The 23,821-nt window shown below is 46.0% G+C and overlaps 1 protein-coding gene across 1 annotated transcript in view; it reads left to right on the top strand.

The window, feature by feature from the left end:
- Positions 1–23,821, top strand: part of ARHGEF4 (Rho guanine nucleotide exchange factor 4) — an 87,489-nt gene that overhangs the window by 45,433 nt on the left and 18,235 nt on the right. Inside the window, exon 2 of the mRNA XM_008500864.2 lies at positions 8,680–8,816. Within this exon, the coding sequence (XP_008499086.2) occupies positions 8,680–8,816 (137 nt within the window). The remainder of the gene's footprint in view (positions 1–8,679; positions 8,817–23,821) is intronic.

Below are 23,821 nucleotides of genomic sequence, written 5' to 3'. Positions count from 1 at the left end.
GCCCGGCCCTCCAGCCAGTTCCTAACCCAGCACAGGGTGCTCCTGTCCAAGCTGTGGCCTGACAGCTTTTTCAGGAGAATGCTATGGGGGATGGTGTCAAAGGCTTTGCTGAAATCCAGGTAGACCACATCCACAGCCTTCCCCTCATCCACCAGACGGGTCACCTGATCATAAAAGGAGATCAGGTTGGTCAGACAGGACCTGCCCTTCCTAACCCCGTGCTGGCTGGGTCTGATCCCTTGCCCATCCTGCAGGTGCTGTGTGATTGCACTGAGGATGATCTGCTCCATAACCCTGCCAGGCACTGAGGTCAGGCTGACGGGCCTGGAGTTTCCCGGGTCCTCCTTCCGGCCCTTTTTGTGGATTGGCATGACATTCGCCAACTTCCAATCGTCTCGGATGTCCCCCGTGAGATGGGGACATTCTGGGGACATTCAGGACCCACTCTGCTCTGGCAGGGAGTTTGGACTATGTGAGCTCCAGAGGTCCCTTCCAACCCCTGACATTTGGTGATTCTGTGAAATATAAATCAACTGGAATTTCCTGCAGCATCTTTATGTTCTGTTCTTGTTTAATAAAGTAAAAGGGACGAGAAAGGAGACACTGTGACTGGTGACAGCCTGGGTTTCTGACACTCCTGGCAGTGTCATTAGCAAGTGGTTTTTAGAGGGGCAGTGATTATCACAACCTAACCAATATAATTAAGACAGACAAGAGCAGCATGAGATTTGGGAGATAACTTGCAATAAGAAAACTCCAATTAAGTCCCTGGAAAGTAGCTGGGGTGGTAGGAGGAATAACAGCTCCTGAGAAAATATTGGGGAACATTTTCTACTCGAAGTCTTCACTGGGGACTGGTGATGAATAGAAGCATTGGTTATGTCCAAGTTGTCTGAAGAATTTTTTTGTTTGCTTTTTGGGGGAGAAAAAAAAAAAAAAAAAAAAAAAAAAAAAAAAAAAAAAGATGAAAACACAGAGTTTGGCTGTGTTTGGGTGTGAACCAGGGCTTTAAGGAAGAGCAGAGCAGTAATCATGTGGCTCCTTTGTTTTTATGTTTCCACATGGAAGTTTCTTACACTTGTGCAAGCAAAAGATCAGAGAACCCCAAGGGTGACCTTTAGGAGTTGACACCACACGTAACTGTGCACAGACACTGAGATCATGCAGGGGAAACTGGGAAAAATCTTTTGAGAAAATGATGTCTTTTTGGAGCAGATTACTGATCTTCCAGCTTGTGGGATGTAGCTATAAGGTTTGCAAAGCTGGAGCAGATGCTCTCCTAAAAATAGATAAATTTTTAGAATGCCTGAAATCTTACTGCAAAAAAAGCCTTTTTAAATTGATGTTTGTCAGGCTTGTCAGGTGCACCAACACTCTTTGAGGCTGCTGTTACTGCCTGTGTCTGCTGAAGGAGGTGTTGTCCACTGTAAATAACTATTGTCCTGATTTCCTGGCTCATTTGCTTGGATTTCCTCAGTCACACTTGTGGATGAGAATGGGTGGATGTGGAGCCACAGCCACGGTGTTTTCATGTTTGCAGGTGAGCTGAAAGCTCCTCTGGGATCACTGCTGACCTGCAGTGGGTGATGATGCTCTGCCAGTGTCAGCTCTGTTGTTTCCCAGCCTGGCAGGATTTGGGGAGGCAGCTGTTTGGTGAAGGGACAGCTTTGATTTTGTTGCTGTTTTTCACGTGAAGGGAGAGGAGCTTGGTCTGGGTTTGATTTTTACTTCAAGGCATGGCAGGCAGAGATCTAAGTAGTAGAGTTGGATAGGTAAAAATTCAGCCTGAGACTGGAATGTCAGTGTTCATTATTTGCTAGAAATAAGAATCATAGAATCATTCTGGTTGGAAAAAACCTATAAGATCACCAACTCCAACCATTAATCTAACTGTACGGAGCCTGATGCTAAACCAGGGCCCTAAGCACCACATCTTCATGTCTTCTAAACAGCTCCAACGGTGGTGATTCAACTGTGTCCCTGGCCAGGCTGTCCCAGTGTTTGATAACCCTTTGAGTGGTTTTTCCAGTGATATTTCTTCTAATATCTAATCTAAGGTTCCTCTGGTGCCACTTAAGGCTGTTTCCTCTTGTCCTGTCATGTGCTATTAGAGAGAAGAGACCAATCCCCACCTCACTGCTTCCAGGTTGCTGTAGAGAGCAATAGGATCTCCCCTCAGAAATGCAGCAATTTCAGTCTTCCAAGCAAGAAGTTATGATGGGTGGGTTTATTTACCCTCCAAATCCTTTCAACAGTCCTGTCAATGAATAAAACTTTTTCTTGGGGCAGTAAATGGCACACCAGATATTTCAACCAGTGCATCCTACCAAGGAGAGGGAAATGGTGTGCTTGGCTACCAGGAGGGATCTGTCTCCTAGCTTTGATTGCTATGCTTGATTTAATGTTTAGTTTAGGATAGACAAGGCTCAAAGGACTCAACTGGAATTGGCCCCATCATGTTCAACATTGTCCAGAGGTAAAGGAAATAGGATTTCCAAAGACATCCATATGAAAAATGAGAGCAAAGAGGTCAGTATGGATGAGTAATCAGATCTGAGCAAATAAACAAGTATGTAGAGTAGGAGGACATGCCTCCTGCTTTTTTCCAAGCCAGTAGCTGTGACGGGAATGCAGCCAGTAAATTACCAGTTTTTGTGGAGTGCAACAGAGGGGCTGTTCAGCAGAGGAGCAGGCTTTGGATCAAGAAAGTACATTTCTGGGCTTTCCTCTCTGGTTTTCCCATCATTCCTCAAAGCCAGTTAAAAGGCTCCCCCTCATCTCTCCCACTCAGAACATCACCCAGCAAGCAAGGGAGGAGGGGCTGGGGCAGCTCTGCCACATCTCTGCCAAGGCCAAGTGGACCAAGCTGCAAGTGGGAGCCAGAGCTGCAGGGCCACTCACAGTCCCCAGCTCTCTGCCCCAGAATTATCTCTGCTGCCCCAGGGAGCTGAGAACTCCCTTATGCCTCCCTGCGAGTCATTTAGATTCTAATTGGGATTTAAAAATTTCTTGAAACCCGAGTGAGTGGCTTGGTGCATTCTTGTCACCCTGGGAGGAATGTTACCCTGGGGGATGTGCCCAGCAGCCCCACAGAGGACCTGTGCTCAGCTTTCTCTTGAAGAACTGTGTCCTTTTTGTTTGCAAGTGCAGATTTGCTCTTTGCCTCAGCTAATTAGGAACTGGTTTCATTCACAACAGCAATTCAGTTCATGGCACGATACCAAAATGTTGCTTTAATTTTGTTTTGTTGAATCCTTTCCCTTAATGTTTCATTAAAATGGAGGCAATGAAGCTTGTTTTCTCCACTTAAATATTTCTGCATTCCCTCCCTGTTCTGTGTTCTTTTTTTTTTTCCCCTTAAAGATTTATTTCCCAGTTTCATTCCCTTCTCTGAAATGTCATTGTGAGGAGCTCAGCTTTTGTAAGGCCCACATCCTTGGTTGCTTTTTTGGTTGGTTGGTTGGTTGGTTGGTTGGTTGGTTGGTTGGTTGGTTTTTCCCCACATGAAGCTCATACTAATTTCTCATTGTTTCCTTGTTGCTAATTCCCTGCCAGACTTTGTTCTTCCTATGAAACTGGCCCCCATGCAGAAGCAGAAATGGGTGAGAGGGTCCATCAGCACAGGGAAGAGCTGGGGTGGGGTGGCATCACTGCTGGATTTTCCTGTGGCAGCTGCACAGGGACCTCTTCATATCAAGCAGCTGATAAATAAAGCACATAAATCAGAACAAGGCTGACAGAAGCACTACTGTGGCATCTATTCCAAAGGAAGATGAGTGTCTAGCAACTCAAAATGAGTGCAGGAGGAGGGTGGAGGGGCTCTTCTGACCTAGGCAATGTAGTCCCCATCCCATGCACCCCTTTCATTTGTTTTTTGTCTGAAATCTCTTGCTCTTAACCAGCTGCAGTGCCCTTTCTGTTGGGCATTGGGTACAACCACAGCAATTGCTGCTCAGTCAAGCAGAGGGAGTGATGTTGTTAGCTCTGAATTAATTTTCCCTGAGAGTGTAAATCAAGCTCCTACTGTTATTTCAGTGAATTATTTTAAATGTAAATGTCAGAGACAAATTAAATGTATCAATGTATCAATTAAAAAAAGCACACTTGAAGAAGTGGTTCTCTCTGCTATCCATGTAATGTGCATTTGATAAACAGGGGCTGCTCTTGGCTTTCCAAGCTGTCTGTAATCATCATGGATTCCTGCTGCAGCCTCACCCCTAAGAGCTGTAGACTATAAATCAAGTGCAGAATTTGGGGGAGACTGCCTCTAGCCCATTTGCCTTCAGTCCTGGGTCATTGCTCAGGCTTTTGACCCATGGCTGGAGCTCCTCACCAGCAGGGAGCTACTACTGGTCTGGTTTTTTCCAGCTGAGACATAAAGATGTGTGCCAGAGATCTCTGTTAAAGGGCTATGCTAGGCTGGGGAGTGCATTGCTCACAGGTTCTAAGGAAACTGTTTTAGAAATTTATTCTGTTTCTCCAGTGAAAGGTTGGGAGGAAATTTTTTTTTTTTTTTTCAGTCATGGGTAGTAGGGTTTGGTGGGTTTTTTGGCCAACAGCAACTTGTGTTCACAAATTCCTGGCACTTGGAATGCATGAAGCCGATCTATCCTTTGGGAAAGGAGGGGAACTCAGATGAGTTGAACAGTGTCCCCTGTGCTAGGTTACCCTGGTTTTAATTCAACTCTGAACCATGCTTAATAGTCATTTTCAGACTTTGACCTTCAGTAGCTCATCTCATGCCAGTTTATTTTCATTTCTCCCCCTTCAGATGAACAACACAAGGCTTCCTGAATTTTTTGCCTCCCTGCCATCCTGTTTGTTATGAAGATGGATGTCCCCATGGACAGCCCAGGTGTTTAGGTCTCCAGTGTCAGAAAGGCTTCCTGGGGTCTCCCAGGAGCAAACATCCTCCCATCCAGGCAGCAGTCCATGAGCATTTAAAATGATGAACCCTGGGTTGCTGTGAGGTTTTTACTCTGCTCATTGCTCTCTGCTGTGACACACAGAGCTGCCAGCAGCTCCCATGGCTTTCTGAGCAGCTGGAAAACTCTGTAGCTGTATGGAAGCTCCTCTCAGGGCTGCTTGGGATCAGCCTTTGGCATTTTCCCTTCAGGAAGGAAGGAGCAGAGCTGAGCCAGGACCCTCCCCACTGCTGGCTGCCTCTGCCTGCATCCCAGAACCTGTCAGAAGATGAGAGGGTGAACCCGGGTGCCTTCATCTGAACCATTTTATTCAAGCTTTATTTGGTTTTAGATAACTTTGGGTTTGTGATGTCCTTGGCTGTAGCCTGGCAGTGCTGTCTCCTGGCCCCTGCCAGCCTCTCTTTTCAGTGCCATTTGTTGTATGACCTTTTCTGCTTTGTATCCACAAGATAGGGATGGAGTCAGGATCCTGACACTTCATTCAGATGCATGGAGAGGGTTTGTGCAGCATTCTGTCATGAGCTGCAATTGCTGGGGTTGTCCTTTTGTGCTTTAATGACAGAAATCCTGGGGCTGGGCTTGGACTAACAACAGGATAAAGCAGAGTTTTAATACCTGCCCAGAAGGTTAGAGTTGGTCACAGCCCCTACCTGCATTCCTGTCTCTGGGATTTGTTGCCATATTCAGTGAACTTTATCAGGACAGACATCTCAGCTATGGAGAAGACTGCTTGAGCTCCCTGGATGCTTGGTGTTCTTTTTGGACAGAAGATTGTCCTTTGGTGTTGTCTGATTGCCAGGGACAGGTCAGCCCTGTGCTCTGACCATGCCAGCAAATTTCAGTGTGAAATAGATAAGAACACCTTAATAGTTGCCTGTCCAACTCATAGCGTGCTGTTGAGGCAGCTGCCAGACAATTTCAGCAACTCTTCTAACTTGGTTTTAAGGATTTTTGCATGCTGCTTGCTTCTTTTCTGCTTGACCTGGTTTATACTCTGTGTTGGGTCACTGCCTACTTCAAAAGCCATCATGCTTTTATTTCCTGGCTGGGTTTCTAGTGCATTGGGTCACCATTCCAGGCTACTGGAATAAATACTATTTATTTGTTTATTTGAAACCATGTCTGCCATGTGAGCCACTTGGGAGACAGTTGTTAGTGTTCATTAGCTTTATTTTTCCCTGGAACATGAGTCAGTTTGGGAAAATGTATAATGGCTGTCTGGGGCCATTCTTCATAGAATAGAGAACTTGCACTGAACTATAAACTGGTTGGGGGTTTTTGGGGTGGGGGTTGGGTTTTTTTGGTGAAATATGTCTGTGGAGTTTTTCCATCAGGAAAATGAATTCAGAATGCAGCAGCAGGTTTGGAGACTGCAGAAAATTGATGATGATGGTGGTAAGGCCAGAGGAGAAAACCAGGTCTCTGGTAAAAGCAAACAGAGCTCTCAAAGCACTCGGCAGAGGTGTGGAGTGCTATAAGTAATACAGATAAATATCTCCCTGGAGCTTTTGCTTTTTTTTATCTAAGCACAGATCAGAGAACAAATAGGAAAATGTGGGGGGAAAGAACGAAAGCTTTAAAGATGTCAATGAACATTTTAAAGCTGAAAATTACTTTTAGCAGTGAAACTAGCAGAAGAAGGTTGGCCAAAAGCACTGAAGCCTTGCATAAAGCAATGGGAAAGAATGAGATCAGAGGGGTGCAATTCAATTGAGTGACTGCTAACACCTTTCATAAAAATTATTTATTTTTATTCTTGAAAAAAATCTAGTTAGTTTTTGTTGCTACTAATACTCTGGAAGCTGTTCATTACTGCCAGACAAATGTTTTTCAGACAGTCTGAGCAAAAAGTGACACTTAAATGCACTTTAAAAAAAAACAAAACAAATTAAGGGTGGTAATTCTGTATAAGATTGTATCAGTGGCATTCCAGCTGGGTTGGAGTTTTATATTAATGAGGGAGGTTTTAGCCCTCAAACTGCATTAAATGCAGTCTGTACTACTGGCATGCATTTGGTAGAAAGCTTCTGTATCATGGTACAGTGTGTCAGAGGATATGCCAGGTATGAGAATGTCTGACATGTTTTGAGAAGTGTCACCTAAAGCTGGATGCTTGGGTAGTTCCACAAAAAAATCTGCTTCAGTTCATTTGCACCTCCACGTCCTGAGCTGCCATCAGTACTGAGGGGAGTGCCAGGCTCAGACCACAACAGTGTGTTTGCTGTGTTCAATATTTCAATATTTATTGAATTCAGAGCACAAGCAATAAAGTATTTAGTTCAAAAATAGCTCATCCAACCCTGGTCCCAGGATTGTGGGATGCAGCCTTAGCCACACATCACTTGGCATGGTAGCACTGGGGAGGAGAAGCTTGGCAGGTCTTGCTGTTACCCCTGATGGCATTTGATTTGGTATTATTATTATTATTATATTGATTATATTGATTTGGTATTGCTATTATTATTATTATTTGGCTTTGCTTTCAGGTAACACTGAACTCATGAACCCTCAGACACTTCTTGGTCCATTGGCACCATTCATGAGGTTTGAACTGGGTGCAGTGAAATGAGGACTAGAGGACAGGTTTCTGTGTCCCCAGACTCTGAGTGGTGCTTTTCCTATCCAAACTGTTCAAGGTCAAGCTGAAAAGTCTTTTTCATCTGTTACACAGATGTTTTCCTCTCCTTCAGCTCTACTCCTGCAGTCATCTCACCTCTGCTAAACTAAAAGTGCTGCTTCTACCAACTCTTGTTCTCTGCATCACGTTTGGGCTGGCTACACACTCCATGCAGAGAAATCTTGGTCATGGAAAGGGTTGTCCTAGCAGTTGTGATTCCAGATGAACACGTCAGCAAGTGTTTTCCTTAATTGCTGACATTTTTCAGAGATTTTTGGGAACAGAAAGTTTATGCTCAGTAGTCTGTACAGGCATGGGATGACTGATTTGTCTGCATGCCACTGGAGGGTATTTGCTGATACCTTGAACACATCTTAGGAAAATGTTCCTGCTTATGAAATAGATGAAGTGTTGCTTTCTTCTGTGCAAGGAATATAAATGCCATATTTTTGTTTCTCCCAGGCTTAAGTTTTTTTTCCTGAGACTTCAGTGCTTGTTCTAAGCACTAAGTCTTCATTATCTGTTGCTATTTTGAGGTGTGCTGAGCAGAATGCCTCTTTTGTGGTGGGAATGGATACTTCTGCATCAAACACCCTTGTAGGCAAAAAAAGGGGTTCTCAAATTAAATGTGGGACAAAGAGGAAGATGAATGTTTTTCCCAAAGGCTAAGAGTTGCCTTGGTCTGATAGGATTGGTATATCCTATCACCATCAAATCATAACTTATGTGGGTTGGCAGATAGGAGCTTGTTAGCTGCTCAAGGTTCCTGTCAACACTGCAATGTCATAATGAAGTCATGATTGTGTCATCTCTGCCCTGCACCATTTTTCAGAGCCTGTTTTCTTATTTTTACTTGACCCTTTCTTTGAATTTGATATTTTTTTGTAATCACACTTTCTAGTCTCTAGAAAGACACAATAACTTGGGGTAAAAAAACCACGAATGGAGAAGAATTCTCTGGAAAATGGATGTGCACCAGACTGGAGCTGTGCTCTGAAATAGCCTGTGTATTTTCCTTTCCTTTTTTCCATGTCTTCTGTGTTACAGTGCTCCTCACCCCAGCAAAGGTCAAATAACTTACCTATGGCTGCTGCAGATCTTGTGGGTTATATCCATTTGTTCTTTTTGTTGTTGCAGTGATTCCTGATGCACTGGACAAATCAGCTCTCACAGATGATGTGGGAAGTGAGGAGGACTTGTATGAGGACTTCAGGAGCTCCAACCACCGCTATGGGCACCCTGGGGGAGGAGGAGAGCAGCTGGCCATCAACGAGGTACTCAACTCCTGGCTCTCTGCTTCTGGTCAGCTGGAAGAGAGGTCAACAGCCAAACCAATAATGGCAAAGTGGACAGGGCTTCAAATGTCATTTTCTATGGGTAGTGCTTACAGCAGGTAATGAAAGGGTCTGGACTTTCCATCAGGATGCTGTCCCTATCACTAAAGGACTGTGATGTGAAGGTAATGCAGAGAAGGGTCCTTAGCAAGTAACTCCCAGATGGTTTTGGACAAGAAGTTTAAAACCATTAAAAGGCTGGTGTGAGACTTGAAATGTGTTGTACTGAAGGCAGAAAATGTTGAAAAAATCCAGCTGGTCTACATGCTCTCTTACTGGTAGGTGAGAAGGCTGCAAGAAAGGCTGCTTCTTCCTATTCCCTGGCAAATTCACTCCAGGGATGTGAAAACCATGCCTTTTTATTCAGTGCTTCCAGCTATTTTCTATTCTAGTGCTGACACTAATTAACTTGAGATCCACAATTTAAAAAATGTACTACTTGGCTGAACTGATGCCATGAGAAACACACTGAGAAGCCTGAAGCTGTTTTTTTCCCCCAGAGCAATGCAGTGGCTTTGCCTGGTGCATTAGAGCTGCAGCCTGTTGCACACAATGCTTTCTTTTGGTAGGATGGACTAATAAGATTTTTCCTTGGAAGAATGGAGCATATTCCCCATATCAGTGACCTTCTGCACTCTTAGGCCTTCTTTCTTTTTCCTGTGTTATGTTCCCTTTACACGACCTTCACAAGAAGGCATGGGTAGGCAAGGATAAAAGATGTTCTACATTTCCTTGTGGCAAAGCCTCACTGAAGCTGTTGGATGAGGCTCTGTGTGTTTGATGTGTGCCCCGATGTGCTGCTGAGGCCTGGAAAAGCTCCAGGAAGCAGCAGTGAGGATAACACCTTTTCTTCCAAAACAAAGGCAAATGCTCTTCTAGGAGTTTTCCTGCACAGAATCCCTGACTACAGCCCTGGTTGCCTGAGGTTAGGAAGAGACTTATTTTCTTCCCCTGTTGCTTACATCCAGGGGTTATCAAACCATGGGCAGAGCTTTTTGATTTAACCTCAGTTGGTTTGGGCTGTTGTTACTGGCAACCAAGCATCAGTGGAACACAAGAAAATCTGGAGTTGCGTTTCTCCACGTTTACCTGGTGTGTTTGTGAGATTCCAAAGCACCACAGGAATCAGGAGGAGGATTCTGCTTCCCTCCCATGGAGGTGCTTGCTCATCTTAGTGTCTCAGTAAACTGCACAGCCTCTGCATTTTTGTTTTCTTTTTTTAAAGGAAAAGGCAAAACGTTTTAGTTTTTGAAAGGGAATATTTACAAACCTTTAAAATCAGGGAAAAAAAATTGTCAGTGTGTCCATACAACCATCGTGTGTGTTGTGGAATTCTCTTTTATCATTTGTTCTTACTGAGAACAGTTGTTATTCTTTATTTTCTTAAAAGTTCATTTTATGAGACTAAAATTCTACCATGTAACCTCCAATCAGGAAAGCAAATGGCTGTGTCCAAAGCAGGGGTAATTTGTGTAGTCTTTGAAGCATCTGTGGGGTTTGGTTGATGACTGGAAGAAAAAGGTTATTTTTTGGCTTGTACCCTGGACTCTTGCCCATTCAAGGGCCACCAAAACTCTAGGAACAGGCAGTACATTATTTACTTTGTCAACTCTAGTTCCTAAGAGTAATTAACCCATCACTTAGCTTCACTGAGCCTTAGCAAAGTGCTTTCCTACACAACCAGTTCCTGGAACAAAAGAACAGTTAAATACAGAAGGTCTGAGGTGAAACACTAAATCTGTGAGATAGGGATTGAAAGGAACAGAAATCTTCAGTGTTGGAGTGGAAATATCTGACAGGCTGATCTTCACCTCCCCTGGTGGACCAAAAAGCTGGGTATTAGTTGAGTATTTTCCATAGCAGTGCTGGGAGGGATGTGGTGTCAAGATTGGTATCAGTGTCCAATCGTTTAGTTACATTTTGTGAGCAGTCTTGTCTTCGTTTTACTGTGCTCCAAACTGAGTTTTATTGGTTGTGGATAAGGAAACTATGGTAACAGCATTATTCTTAGTTTTCTTGGAAGAGGCAGCTTTAAAATAAACAGAGAAGGTTGAAACACATTTAAAGGCATTTGGCAGCCTAACAGTTGTAGAACAAAACACCCAACCACTGAGTTTCAGCTCATTTTGGATCAAGAGAAAGTGGTTCTGAAATAGAAAAGAAACCTTTCAGAGAAGTAATTTACTGGCAAGTTGACTAGAGGGATAAAAGGGAAGCTGGGAAGGTTGTATAGAGCCCACCTAAGAAGATCAGCATGAGAGTGTGTAAGAGCCAAGAAAAATCAGTCAAAAAGTAATAATAAGGATTTGGGATGAGAAAAGAGACAAGAGAAGTAATTTTCTTGGGGCATCTGTTTGACATTCTTTCAAATGCATTCTTGATGCTTGTGAAAGAAATCTCTGTGTTTAGATTGTACTTGGTGGAATTTACTTTGTGTTTGTTCCAGATAAAGGCTTCATCCTTGTATATTTTGTTTCCACATTATAATCAGGTAAAATGCAGGAAAGGAAATACACATCCTGCAGATGCATTTTGGTGCAGAAATACTGTGTCCAGGGCACAACTTCAAGCTTCATGAGATGTATTGTACAGGGATTGAAGCTGAGAATGGAAGGAATTCAAGTCATCAAAAGCCCAGCTCTTGAGCAGTCATGGTGGTAATGAGGAAAGCTGTAGTGCTTATTGTAATTGGCCTGGACAAGTAGACTTAGGTCTGTTTGCTTGGGAATCTCTAATGAATACACAGGACTTGTTCTGTCCTGCTGTGCAGAGGATCCAGATATAGCTCTGGGTTGGAAGAAATCCTGTTGCAGTTCAGCACATGGAGTCTTTAGTCCCACACAGCCCTAGGTGAGCATCCCCATCTTGTGAAAGCAAAGCACTAAATGTTCAGAATACAACAGCAAGATTCCCTACTTTTTTCTTCTCTCTTGTGCCTCTGCACTGGGTAAGTGCCCCTATACTCAGCCCTGGTGAGGCCACACCTCGAGTACTGTGTCCAGTTCTGGGCCCCCCAGGTCAGGAAGGATATCGAGGTCCTGGAGCAGGTCCAAAGGAGGGCAACCAGGCTGGTGAAGGGACTCGAGCACAGACCCTATGAGGTGAGGCTGAGAGAGCTGGGGCTGTTCAGCCTGAAGAAGAGGAGGCTCAGGGGAGACCTCATCGCTGTCTACAACTCCCTGAAAGGAGGTTGTAACCAGGTAGACGTTGGTCTCTTTTGCCAGATGACTTTCAACAAGACAAGAGGGCATGGTCTTAAGTTGTGCCAGGGGAAATTTAGGTTAGATATTAGAAAGAATTTCTTTACGGAGAGAGTGATCAGGCATTGGAATGGGCTGCCCAGGGAAGTAGTGGATTCTCCATCCCTGGAGATATCTAAAAAGAGACTGGATGTGGCACTCAGTGCCATGGTCTAGCAACCGCAACGGTGGTAAAAGGGTTGAAGTCGATGATCTCTGAGGTCCCTTCCAGCCCAGCCAATCCTATGATTCTATTCTATGATTCTATGAAGTGTGGAATTCGGTATGTGAAGCCTCAGTCCCAAGGAAATGTGTGACTCCATGGCTTCAATGGGCCAGAATTTTGTCTGAAACATGAACCACTCTTGACTTGTTTTAAAGTGAGATTATTGTAGTGTGTTACAGATGTTTGTGCTAACCAGTGCTTGTTAACAAGGTGCAATTAAGCTAATTGGTTCCAACATGTATTCTTCTGATTTAACAAACAAATTCACCCAGAAAAATGTTGAGGAAAGGGGCAGATGCTGTGTCAGTTCTCTGTCTTACTGACCAATACACAACTGGGGCTCCTGGGGTTCTGAAGCATTATTCTTGTGCTAAACTCTTCCATACCTCAATGGGAAGGTGTTGTAGGCTTGCCCAATGGTTCTCCACACACAGACAAGCTTAAACAAGGCAGACATGTAAATGTTTTTATGTATCTATTAAAAAAACAACAACCTCAAAACACAACAAAAACAAGCAAACAAAAATCAAACCTCCAAGCTCATAAAATGTTAATGCAGATGAAATCTGAACAAAATATTTTAATTTTGCTAAATATGAATAATATCTATCATAGCATTTTCACAGTATCTGTCTGCATTCCAATTAATGCAAACCTCTTGTGTCCTGTAATGCAGACACATTTTGAAAGACAGAAAAAAGTCTGTAACATCGTTTGAAGAATATAAAGAGGTGGAATGAGTTATGGTCACAACAGATTGCCAGACTGAAAACAGAATGATTATTATTTATAATAATGCTACAGTATATAAAATCCCCATGTAATCTTGTGCCACAATAGCCAAGGATAACCCAGGAGCACGTGGAGATGAGTGACTTCACCATTCGTATGTAAGGTGGGCACTTTGCTCTCACATCTGCCCTCTGCCTGATGCAGAGAAGAATTTGCCATGTATCCCACCAGCTGTCCCTGGGAGCCCTCTGCTTGGGATCCTTGGCTTCGTACCTCATTCTCCACTGCTCTTCTGTGGGAGGATCTTCCTCAGGACCATCAGGAGCACTGCAACATTTGCACCCCTTTAGAAGCTGAGCTGGAATTAAATTGCAGTTATTCCTCCTTGAAATGGTAGCCTGATGCTGTGCAAAGACAAGTCTGTATTGCAGAATCTTACTGGTACCATTCACTCTGCCAGTGTCTTTATTTTAAAAATCATTTTAGGTATGTCCATGCCCCAGTTGTTTGGTTCCAGCAGGGCCTGTGATGGTTAACAGCACCATAACACAGAGGGTATGGGAATACAAAGATTTGCTCAGAGAAGGAGATAAAGAAGGAATGTGACAGAGCAGGCCAGCTGGGTAAGGGTTAGTGTAGAGGCTATTCTAGGTTTAAGTGTTTGCAGTTGAATGTTTCTGGTTTTCTACCACACTTGTGCCTCAGGTTCCTCTCAGCTTGCTTTTAATATCAAAACATTGTTTGGATTTGTTCTCTCTCCAAGCCCTGATTTAGTGCAGCTCCTCTCTGCTAAATTTTCTTTTTTTTCCTAATCCCCGTAAGGCATTTGAACCCTATGGTGGAAAAATAAAATCCCTCCTGACTCTTCTGGCCCTTCAAAGAGCACTGTTAATCCCTCAAAGATCTTCCCTGTCAGCTTCAGCCTTGTCCTGCACTCAGTAAACTGGGGGCAGAGTTAGCAGCAAGTTCAGCCCCACTTGAATGCAGCAGAGGCACTGGTGCATTCCCTGCAGCTTCACTTTACTGTTTTCATCAAAGCAGCATAACTGGGGGGGTTGAAGGGAGGAAAAATCAGTGGGAGCAACCAAGCTGCTGAAAGGCCAACTCTGGTTTTCTGAAGGCTCATGGAAAGAGTCCCCCTCCTTCTGGGGCACTTGGGGTCACTCATTTCTGGGGCCCTGGCATGCCCTGGGAGAGTCATGAGCCTGCCTGCTCCTTGGAGCAAAAGTCACTTGCATTAACCCCACAACTCCCACACTGGAACAGACCCACTCTGCACAGGCAGGAGAACCAAGTGGCTTTGTCCCCAGCAGCGTGGGGCTGCCTGGCACAGTTCCCTGGGACACACACACACACACCCGTGGCAGGCAGCTCTGCGTGGGGTTGTGGAGTGTGTCCTCAGGAGAGGAGCAGAGCTGTGCTGCTGTGCAGGAATATCAGCTTCAGCTGCTGCTTTCCTGAAGTTCTGGGCGCTGGGGCAGGTGCAGTCGTAGGCAGCAATAACCTGGGAATGGATGGATGGAGGTTGGTTTTTTTCAGTTCTGCTCCTAGGGTTTTTTATATATGGTCTTTAGAGAGGCTCCTGCTCCTGGCAGTTCCACAGACTTGCCACTGGGAAGTTTTCATGTCAGCAGGCTTTGTAAAATGAGAGCAAGCTGCTTGAGCTATCCAAAACAGACTGAATATCCTTGTTCCTTTCATGTTCCTCTGTCCATAATGTCCATAATTTACCTTGCTAGTAAAGCAGAGGGACACCTCATTCATTTGCTGGTGGGGCTATCAGTTTCCCATCCTTGCCTTGCTGATCATCTTGACAGCCACTGATTAAGTGTGCTCCTGCACTGTATATTAGCTCACTAATTACTTGGTTGATGGGGCACGCTTTTGGAGAACAGCCCAGCAAAACTCATTCTCCAGGGTATGTTGTTCTGCTGCATTTTTTCCAGCCTGCTGGCTAAAATACAGGTGTGAGGAAAAGGTAGCCTGGGAAAGCTGCTTGACCATGCAGAATTTCTGCCCTGCTTTTCTGTTGTGTAGAACATCAGAATGTTTCTTATACACAGCTTAGGGATGTTGTTTACTCTCTCATAGCTTTTCTCCCTTTCATGCTCTACTTGTTGTTCCTCCCAGCCCTTCTGTGGCTCCTTAAATTGCATCAGAAGGCAAAGAAGGAGGATTCTCAAATTAACATTAGTGCACACAAGCTTGGAAGAACCTTCCAGACCTGTTACTTGTAAGCAGTTTTCCTGTTTTCCACACCTGCATGATTGGTATATTCTGTACAAGGTGAGGAGTCTGAGCAGCCAGAAAAGAGCCATAACACTGCTCTGCAACCTAACACATTTTTTAAAAGACTACAGCTAAAGAAACCTTGTATTCATGCTTTCTTGAAAACTCCTGTAGTGTCAGAAAGAAATCTGGAATCTTGTGGTCTGGAATCTACCAAAAGTCCTGTTCCCTCTCCAGCCACCTCTTTAAAAAGCCTCTTATATATATATATAGGGGTTATCTTTTAACAGTTTTTCAGCTATGTGTGCATCTTCTACCATGTCATGGAAGTCACCACATCCATCTGATCACTCACCTTGCCTTGGTGTTCCTCACCTCTCCACCCACCTTATCTGGTTCCACTGGCTTCACTGCAGTGTCCTCTGACCTCCCCTCCTTCAGGTCCCACAGCTCCACCCAAGCCTCTTCCCTCTCTCCTTTCTTTCCCTGAATTCTCTCAGGGTATTGATGTGTCTCTGCCCTCCCTGATTTCTCTGTTCCAGCCCTTACAGTGCAGAAGTGAAGACCTTTCCTTGTCTTTCTGTGCTATCAATGAGAGGCACATTTTCAGCTCGAAAACAGAATAAACAGGGGAAAAAAAGCAAAAAAAAAAAAAAGTGTTAAAAAACTTCTGACTCCTGAACACCTCTTAGTGAAAAAGGATGTCATTGCTGCCCTGTCCCTGTTTCTCACCCCTGGAACAAGAGTGTCATCTCCTGTTCTGATCCCTTCCTGGCCTTTGCAAGATTGGCAATCTTGCCAGGGCTCTTAAGATTCAGCATTTCTGTTCCTATCTTACCAGTCAGCCTGCCTTTATTTCAGAGCATCATTAAATACTGCCTCCTTTGTTCTGCCTGTCTCCAATCTTGTACTGAAAAGGTCTCTTTTTCCTATTGCAAGGTCTGTGCCAGTCTGGTTTTGCTTCTCACCATCTCTCTCATAATGTGCTTTTGTTTTGTGTCCCAGGCTGTTCCTCTCTGCACCCCTTGCCTGTCATCTGCCATTCAGTACTGAGGGGGAATTTTCCACATTTAGGCAAACCCAAATGCATGCCCAGCACCAGCCCAGCCCACGCTGGCAATCTCTCCTGCTCTCTGTGTGATGCTAGAAGCTCCCTTGCTCTCAGCAGCCCTTGGGGTGTGTGGCTCACAGCAGCAGCACTGTCCCTCAGACACCACAGCTCAATTCCCAGATGCTTCAAACATCCTTATAGGTCCTGCTGCTTTTCTTGGAAATGAAACTTGCTTTAGGAGAGCTTGGAAGATCTTCTATCCGTAGTAGAGTCTGAAAAAAAAACCCAAACAAAAACCTGGTTGCTAAGCAAATTCTGTCATTATCTTTTATTTTAAATTGCTGTGAGCCACGTTAAATGGCTGCTTTTCTTGCAGCGTACCAATGTGGCCATGCCTTGGCCTGTGCACTGCACCAAGAAACCATCCAGTTAATTTTCTTTCCATTGATAATTATCTCCTGCAGCTTAGTGCTCAAGCAAGAGAACAACTTGTAATGTTTTGGAAGTGTTACGTGAGTAAAGTGCCCAGGAAAGCACCGGCTGTGAAAGGTGGGTGGGCGGGCTTTACCCAGGCAGTACCAGCTGGAGAAACACCCAGTGGGATCAGCTGTGCTCTGGTAACACAGTGTTAAACTCCTTCAGATGCAGAGCAGGATGTGGGCCTCTGGCAGGCTGGTACTCATTTTAGAAATGTCTGATCCTGTGCAGGGCAAGAGGCTGGATGTTTGCTGAGGTTTTCTGGCCATGGCTCAGTAGTGAGTGGCTTCTTTTTGGGAGGTGTTAGCTGCAGTTGTCACTGAGGGTTAATTCTATACATAACAGGGTTCATGGTTGCTTGGTTTGGATGCTGGGAAAAGTGTGATAGTGCAGATGTGGGAGTTAAAGAAACTTGCATTTCATTAATTGATTTTTTCAGGTAGCAGTGCTCACAGTTTCATATTCTGTTCTTTTTCTCAGTTGCTGAACTGAAAATCTAAGCAGAAATTTGTCCATTGAATGTCCACACAGATTTTGGGTTCTTCTTCTGAAAAATACATTTGAAATGGTTTGATCTCCCCAGTGCTAAAAGTTGGAAGTCTTCTCATCACCCAATTAAAAAAAAAAAAAGTAAAACAGCTTTTTGTTATGAAAAAAGCAATAGTAATATGGTGATTTTTAAGTCAAAGAAAGGCTAAATGGGGGGGAAATCAGTCATATGAATCCAGGTGGAATTTGTTCCTTTGGCTGTAGCTCTGTTGCATGTTTCTGTGTGTGCTGAACGTGTGCTCTGTAGCTGTGGATACAAAGCATCCCAGCAACTGGAGGGACAAGGGAGTTCATGTGTGTGTCTGTGCCTTCAGTGGTGTGAAAAGACAGAGTAATGCTGCCTCAGAAGGCACCTGGCTCAGGAGCATCTTAGCAAAACTCAGGAAGGAGTCAGCAGTTGCATCCTCAGGGCTGTTTGCATGGCACACAAGCTGCCTGGCTGTGGCAAACCAGTGTGGGGCTGGGGCACAGTGCTGGCACTTCATCTCCTGCTTTATTACTTGTTAATAGTTTGACACATTTGTCACCTCGTTGGAGAGGGGGTGTTGGTAAGTGACCCAGTAAAGAGTACTCTGAGGGATTTGTAGAGCACAGGTTATTTGTACCTGCAGTACTGATGCTTTCTGGGATCAGAGCAATTGTGTTGGGTGCTTGGACTTGTAGCAAGCACATCCCTGTGTCTGCTAAGTACCAGGCATCTTGGAAATGTGTCTGGCTTCTTCCTGAGATCCTTGCTTTCCAAGTCTGCTCTCTTGTGAGAGAGCAGAGAGATGCTGATGGGGGGCTGGTCCCCTCTGTCCTGCTGCCCCCACTGATGGGGGGCTGGTCCCCTCTGTCCTGTTGCCCCCACTGATGAGGGGCTGGTCCTCTCTGTCCTGCTGCCCCCACTGATGGGGGGCTGGTCCCCTCTGTCCTGCTGCCCTCATTAAAGGGGGGCTGGTCCTCTCTGTGCTGCTGCCCTCACTGATGGTGGGCTGGTCCCCTCTGTGCTGCTGCTCTCACTCTGCGGCACGTGCTCTTTCCTTTCCCAGTGAACTGGATAAAACTCCACTGCTTGCCTTGTCAGTTACTTATTTGCCTGTTCTTCAGAACCACCTGTGCTGCTTATTACAGCTATTATTTTTTCACGTTTATGAACATGTGCCTTTCAGTTCCCAGTTCAGCTGCTATGATACTGAAACACTCTCATTTGGCAGAGAATCAATTTTATATTTTTTTTCTCTGCGCTCCTGTTCTGACTTAAGTGGCACCTAAAACAGCTTTCTAAAGCTTCAGCCTCACTTGCTGCACATAGAAGCAAGCTGATGAGGAAGGGCTTGACAATCATTAGTATAATTTTGATGAAAAGTATTCTTTTTATCTAATGTTAGACTGGGGTTTCTTGAATAATTTACTCTCTGAAGATTTGGTCACTGAGCAATTTCTGTGTCCACAGCTCTTTTTTGTGTGCAACCCAGGCCTTCAGGACTGCTCTGCACTCACCACTTGGGATTATTCCCCGGGTGCACTCCTGCCTGAGGATGGCTCTTAGAGGAAGGGTTGGAAGGAAATTCTTACAGCTGCAAATGAGATTGTAATGAAGGTTGTGCAACTCTGACTTGAAATATGCTCCCTCAGTGATAGTTACACAAACTAAATCCCACTCTCCTCCGAGCCACAAGGTAAAACCTTCAGCTGTTTCATCTCTTGTAAATGCCACCTACCACAGAAGCGTGTCTGATCAGTGACGAGTAAGAAGGAGGCTTTATTTCTGACATGGAAAAATGGCACAGGGTGTTGAGCAGTGTGTGGCATGAGCTGGAGAGCCCCCTCCCCACTGCAAACACTTTGAGATCCCCTGGAGGTAACTCCCCCCTGCCCAGACTCTGTGAAGGCTTGAGATGTGCAGGAGTGGAAGCAAAAGCCAGGTCAGAGCTGGAGTCACTCTGCAGTTCTTGTCCTTGTTGAGCCCAGGTTCTGCTCATGCTTGCTGGTTCACTGTGGGGTCAGAAGGGTGACTGCAATTTCTCCTTTATTGTGTAATGCTCCAAGATGACACACAGGGTAAATGTGGTGGATGTGCCCAGGCAATGGAATGCAAGAGGACACTTAGGTCCATATGTCAGAAACACAAGGGAACGTGGATGTGGCTTAGAATGTTTCCTAGAAGCAGCTTCAACACAGCTAGGTGAAAACGTGCCCTCCATCACATTTTTGCATCTTTTTTTCTGCACTTCTGTCTTGGTATCCATTTCTCCCCAACTTTCAAAATGGTCTCAGAGCAGTGCCCAAGAACAAAAGTACTTTGCCCTTTCAGATGTCTCTCTAGCTATTCAATCAAACTTTCTGTGCTTTTGCCTTCAAATGTTTGAGTGTGTTCATGAGTGGCAAAGATTTCAGGATATTACTGGAGAATTACATTAGTATGGATTTTAGAAATTGCCCAGTCCCCTTTGGCACCACCAATATGCCTCTACCAGCCTGTGTCTGGTGGGTCACTGGGGTTTGTCTCTTTCCTTTCACTCTAAGTGACTAAAGAGGTTGCTGGTTGCTGTGCAGGTTTCAGAGAAACATGTGTGGTCATGCTTCCCATTTATCAGGACCTTTCCTAAAGATCCACGTTGCTCCCAAGTAGTGTTCAATGGCTTATGCCCAAGCTCAGCCTGTTCTTCAAACCAGTCAGGGTTTGCAGAATGCCCAGGAGTTGTGCAGTACGATTGTAAGAGTGAAGTAAGAACTTTGTGTAAGCTGAGGGATCTGTGCATGATGCTGTGGTGTGGAGGGCAGGGAGAGTTGGGTTTTCAAAGCCATTAAGTGAATGCAAGCCAAAAACTCAAAACCACCTGGGAGCTTGGCCAGCCCGTGGGTGCCTGTGGTTTACTCTGTATGAGAAGTTCTGCTTCTCGTGTCCTGAAGCTGCACTGAGAGCACAAGCCCTTGTCCTGTGCACTATTCCCCCTGAGGCCGGGGACAAAGAGATTTGCAGGATCTTTAAATTCAGAAGCCAGCAAAACAAAATAATTTTAGACTTTATTTTATGATGCCTAAAAAAGACAGCTATCTTTAAAGTTACAGAAGCATAAGGAGATAGGGGAAAATGCTTGCTTAGGGCTTTCTGTATAACCACTGCTGAGGATAGCACCATTTAAGAAAAAGCTACATGTAAAACACATATTTGGTGAGACCATAACTCTTCAACTGGTTTCTTTTTAAATCTCTCACCTGCTGTGTTCCAGTGTATATAGAGAACAGCTTTACAAATCTTCAAGAAGCATAATGGGTATTGATGTGCTAACACGTAAAGAAAAAAAAGCTTCTTAATATGCATTTTCTCAGCTGTGAGAGTACCTGAGTGCATTCTGTTCATTCCTACATCATGTGGCTGCTCCCTCATTGCTCTTCCCAGAGATGGATGCTACCATAGGTGCCAGCACTCCGTGTGATTAAAGGGGGGGGGTGTGATGTCTGGTTCCTGCTCCTAGGACTCTGTGTGTGTGTGTGTATGTATATGTATACACACACAGTAGATATTTTGTTTTTTACATTTGAGACTATTGGGTAAAGTGCAAAGTCATCCTCTTGGCAGCCAGCTCCATGCTCCTATATGGAATAGCCCCAGCTCCAGGGCTGGATTGCTGGGTTCCCATTTCTCATTTTCAGAATAGGTTGTGTGGGAGGTGAGCAGCTGAGACTGACAGATCTGGAGGTGCCTCCCTTTGGAGAAGGTCCCAATCCTGGGCCCTCCTCTTCCTTCCCTGGGGAGTGCCAGTACTGCTGGCTGGTCAGGAAGAGGTGGGCTCTGCTGTGCTTGCCAGAGAGATGCAAGGGCTGCAGTTGTGCTCAGAAGCTGGCTCTGAGGGTGCTTTCCAAGAACCATCCCTGTCCTTTTCAAGGAGAAGTTCCCTTTCATCCTGATCTGGATCAGACATGGGTGGGAGCTGTGCTTGTGGTGCTGCACCCTGGGGTGTTGCCCAGGCAGCCTGATGCTGGGGAGAACGTCAAGTTCTTCAAAAGATGCTTAAGGCTCTGCAGAGCTGGCTGCAAGATTTCCGGTCACAGAGATGGGAGCATTAAGGCACTGGCAGAGGAATTTGGGCATTTTGGCCCTAGGATCCTGCCAGGAAGTGGACAGCAGGGTCCGGGAGGAGCTGCTTTTCTTGAAGCCTTGCATCTCCCCCCCTCCTCCTCTCCAGCATCTCCTTGCATACCCGGGTGCGGGGGATGCCGTGGGTGCCCCGGCTGTGTCACAGCCCCCTTTGCCTCTCGGCAGGTCCTGGCTCTTTTGCTGGCACGTTCTGAGGTGCGGGTGGCAGGACTTTAAAAAGCAGCCACCTCATCCGCTCCTGACCCTCCTTAAAAGCCTCCCCGACCCACACCTCCCCCCCGTCTCCCCCCATTTCATCTCCCCCCCCACTTCATCTCCCCCCCCACTTCATCTCCTCCCCCACTTCATCTCCCCCCCATCTCATCCTCTCCCCCCATCTCATCCTCTCCCCCCATCTCATCTCCCCGCATCTCATCATCTCCCCCCATCTCATCTCCCCCCATCTCATCTCCCCGCCCCGGCGGTGGCTGCGTTGCCAAGGTCCGCGCGTATCCTGGAGACGGGCGCAGCAAATCGCGGAGCCGCTCTCTGCAAGCCCAGCTCGCAGCCCGGATTGCAGGGATCCGGCTTTCCGCCAGAAGGAATTCCATGTCTCCCTTAGGCTGAAGCGATGGCGGCGGTGCCTTTGGCAAAGAAGGTGTGGGAGCCCGCGGGTGTGCCGATAAGCATCCCCCCGAGATAAGGGGGACACTCACACACGGGTGACAGGGCACACTCGTACAGTGTGGGACCGGCAATGTCTGTGTCTGACCATTTAGACTTCTGAGAGCTGCAGAAAAGCTTTTGTTCACTCAGCGCCCTGCCTGTACAGATCGCGCTCCAGAAGCTGCCGTTTCGGGATTTTTGGTTTTTTTTTTTTTTTTTTGTCGTTGTTTTTTTCCCCGGGGCAGAAGCCATGGCGAAGGTCCCCGAGCGAAGCAGGCACAAATGGAGCGTGCTCCACACTTTGCTCCGCTGCAACATGAACCCGGAGACCCAGCGGGTGGTGGTCTTTGTCATCCTGCTCTTCCTCATCATCGTCAACGTGGTGCTGATGTTTCTGTTGGCGTTTCACTGAAGGAGGACTGCGGGTAGTGCTGTGGTGCTTGGGGGTTTCCAGGACTGGGCGAGAACTCAGCAGGTCAGCATGTTGTTGTCTGCCTCTGGTCTGCTTGTCTGCCGTGAGGGTCACCCTGTGTCTCAGATACCCCTCCTGTCTCTTGCAGTCATCCCCTCCTTCCCCACCTCCTCCCCTTCACTCTCCTCCTGTCATCACCCGTGCCTTGCCCTTTGGATCACCCCAGAGAGAGACAAAGAGCTAACCTGCTTCATCAGAACTCCTCTCCGCGCCACTAATTAGCCCCGGTTCCTAATGCTGATAATATCGTGCCTGTGTGCAGCACTTCTCAGCTCGGGGGAAGCCCAGGGTGCTGCTGCTGTGTGTGCAGAGGGACAGACACCCTACAGAGAGCCTGTACCCCAGGACCTGCTCCATGGCAACCCCTGCTGAGCCCCATGAAGCCTCTGGTGCTCTGCCCTCTCAGCACTGCTCTGCAGAGGGGTGAGCAGGGCCCAGGCAGCCAAAGTGATGGATCAGGAGAGTGCCTGAGGAATCCGGGCTGAATGGACACAGCAGCAGTGTGGAAGGAATGTTTTGTTGGCTTTTCTCTCATCTCCCTGCTTAAACCTCGGTGCTGATCTGCTCCCTGGGTTGTAAGGGCAGGCAGAACCCCAGCACAGGGCACTCACTGCTTGCAGCCCATGTTTCCCACTGGCCAGCGGTAGCCACACATGGCAGGGAGGCAACTGGAGGAGCATTCCTGCAGATCCATTGGGAGGGAAAGGCAGCAAAGCAGGATCCTCACCCCAGGCATCCTGGTGTTTGATCAGCAGCCCTGAACATCACTGCACTTCCAGGCATGGGCACTGGCCCCTGGTGGAGCAACCCTCTACTCAATGGCATCGAAGGAGTCCAGTTCCTGGAAGAAGAGAGACTGGGAAGGAAACCACCACACACTGCTCTTAATGATGCCGCTTACATTTTTGCTGGAAAACTGTGCAAAATATCCAAGCCCTTAAAATTCGGCGAGGCCCTTCGGTTTGTGTGTTAGGTAATTGCAATTTATTTCATCAGGGCGGGGAATTTTCTGACACTCAGTGGCTGAAGTTCCTGCAGTCCTTTCAGGTCTCCATGGTGTCTGGTCTGGTGTTGAAACAGGCTGGATGGTGATGTTGTCTCTGCCCTAATAAGTGATGCACTCTGCACCAGTTCTTTGTGTTCAGTGTGTAATATATGTGTTATACAAAACCATGCCACTTTGGTGTGATGTGAAAATGGAAGCTGTACGTGGTAAGGTCCTTACATCTGAGTTTGGAACA

Source organism: Calypte anna, chromosome 9, assembly GCF_003957555.1.
Source record: "Calypte anna isolate BGI_N300 chromosome 9, bCalAnn1_v1.p, whole genome shotgun sequence".
Lineage (NCBI taxonomy): Eukaryota > Metazoa > Chordata > Aves > Apodiformes > Trochilidae > Calypte > Calypte anna.
This window is presented reverse-complemented; position numbering and strand designations above follow the sequence as displayed.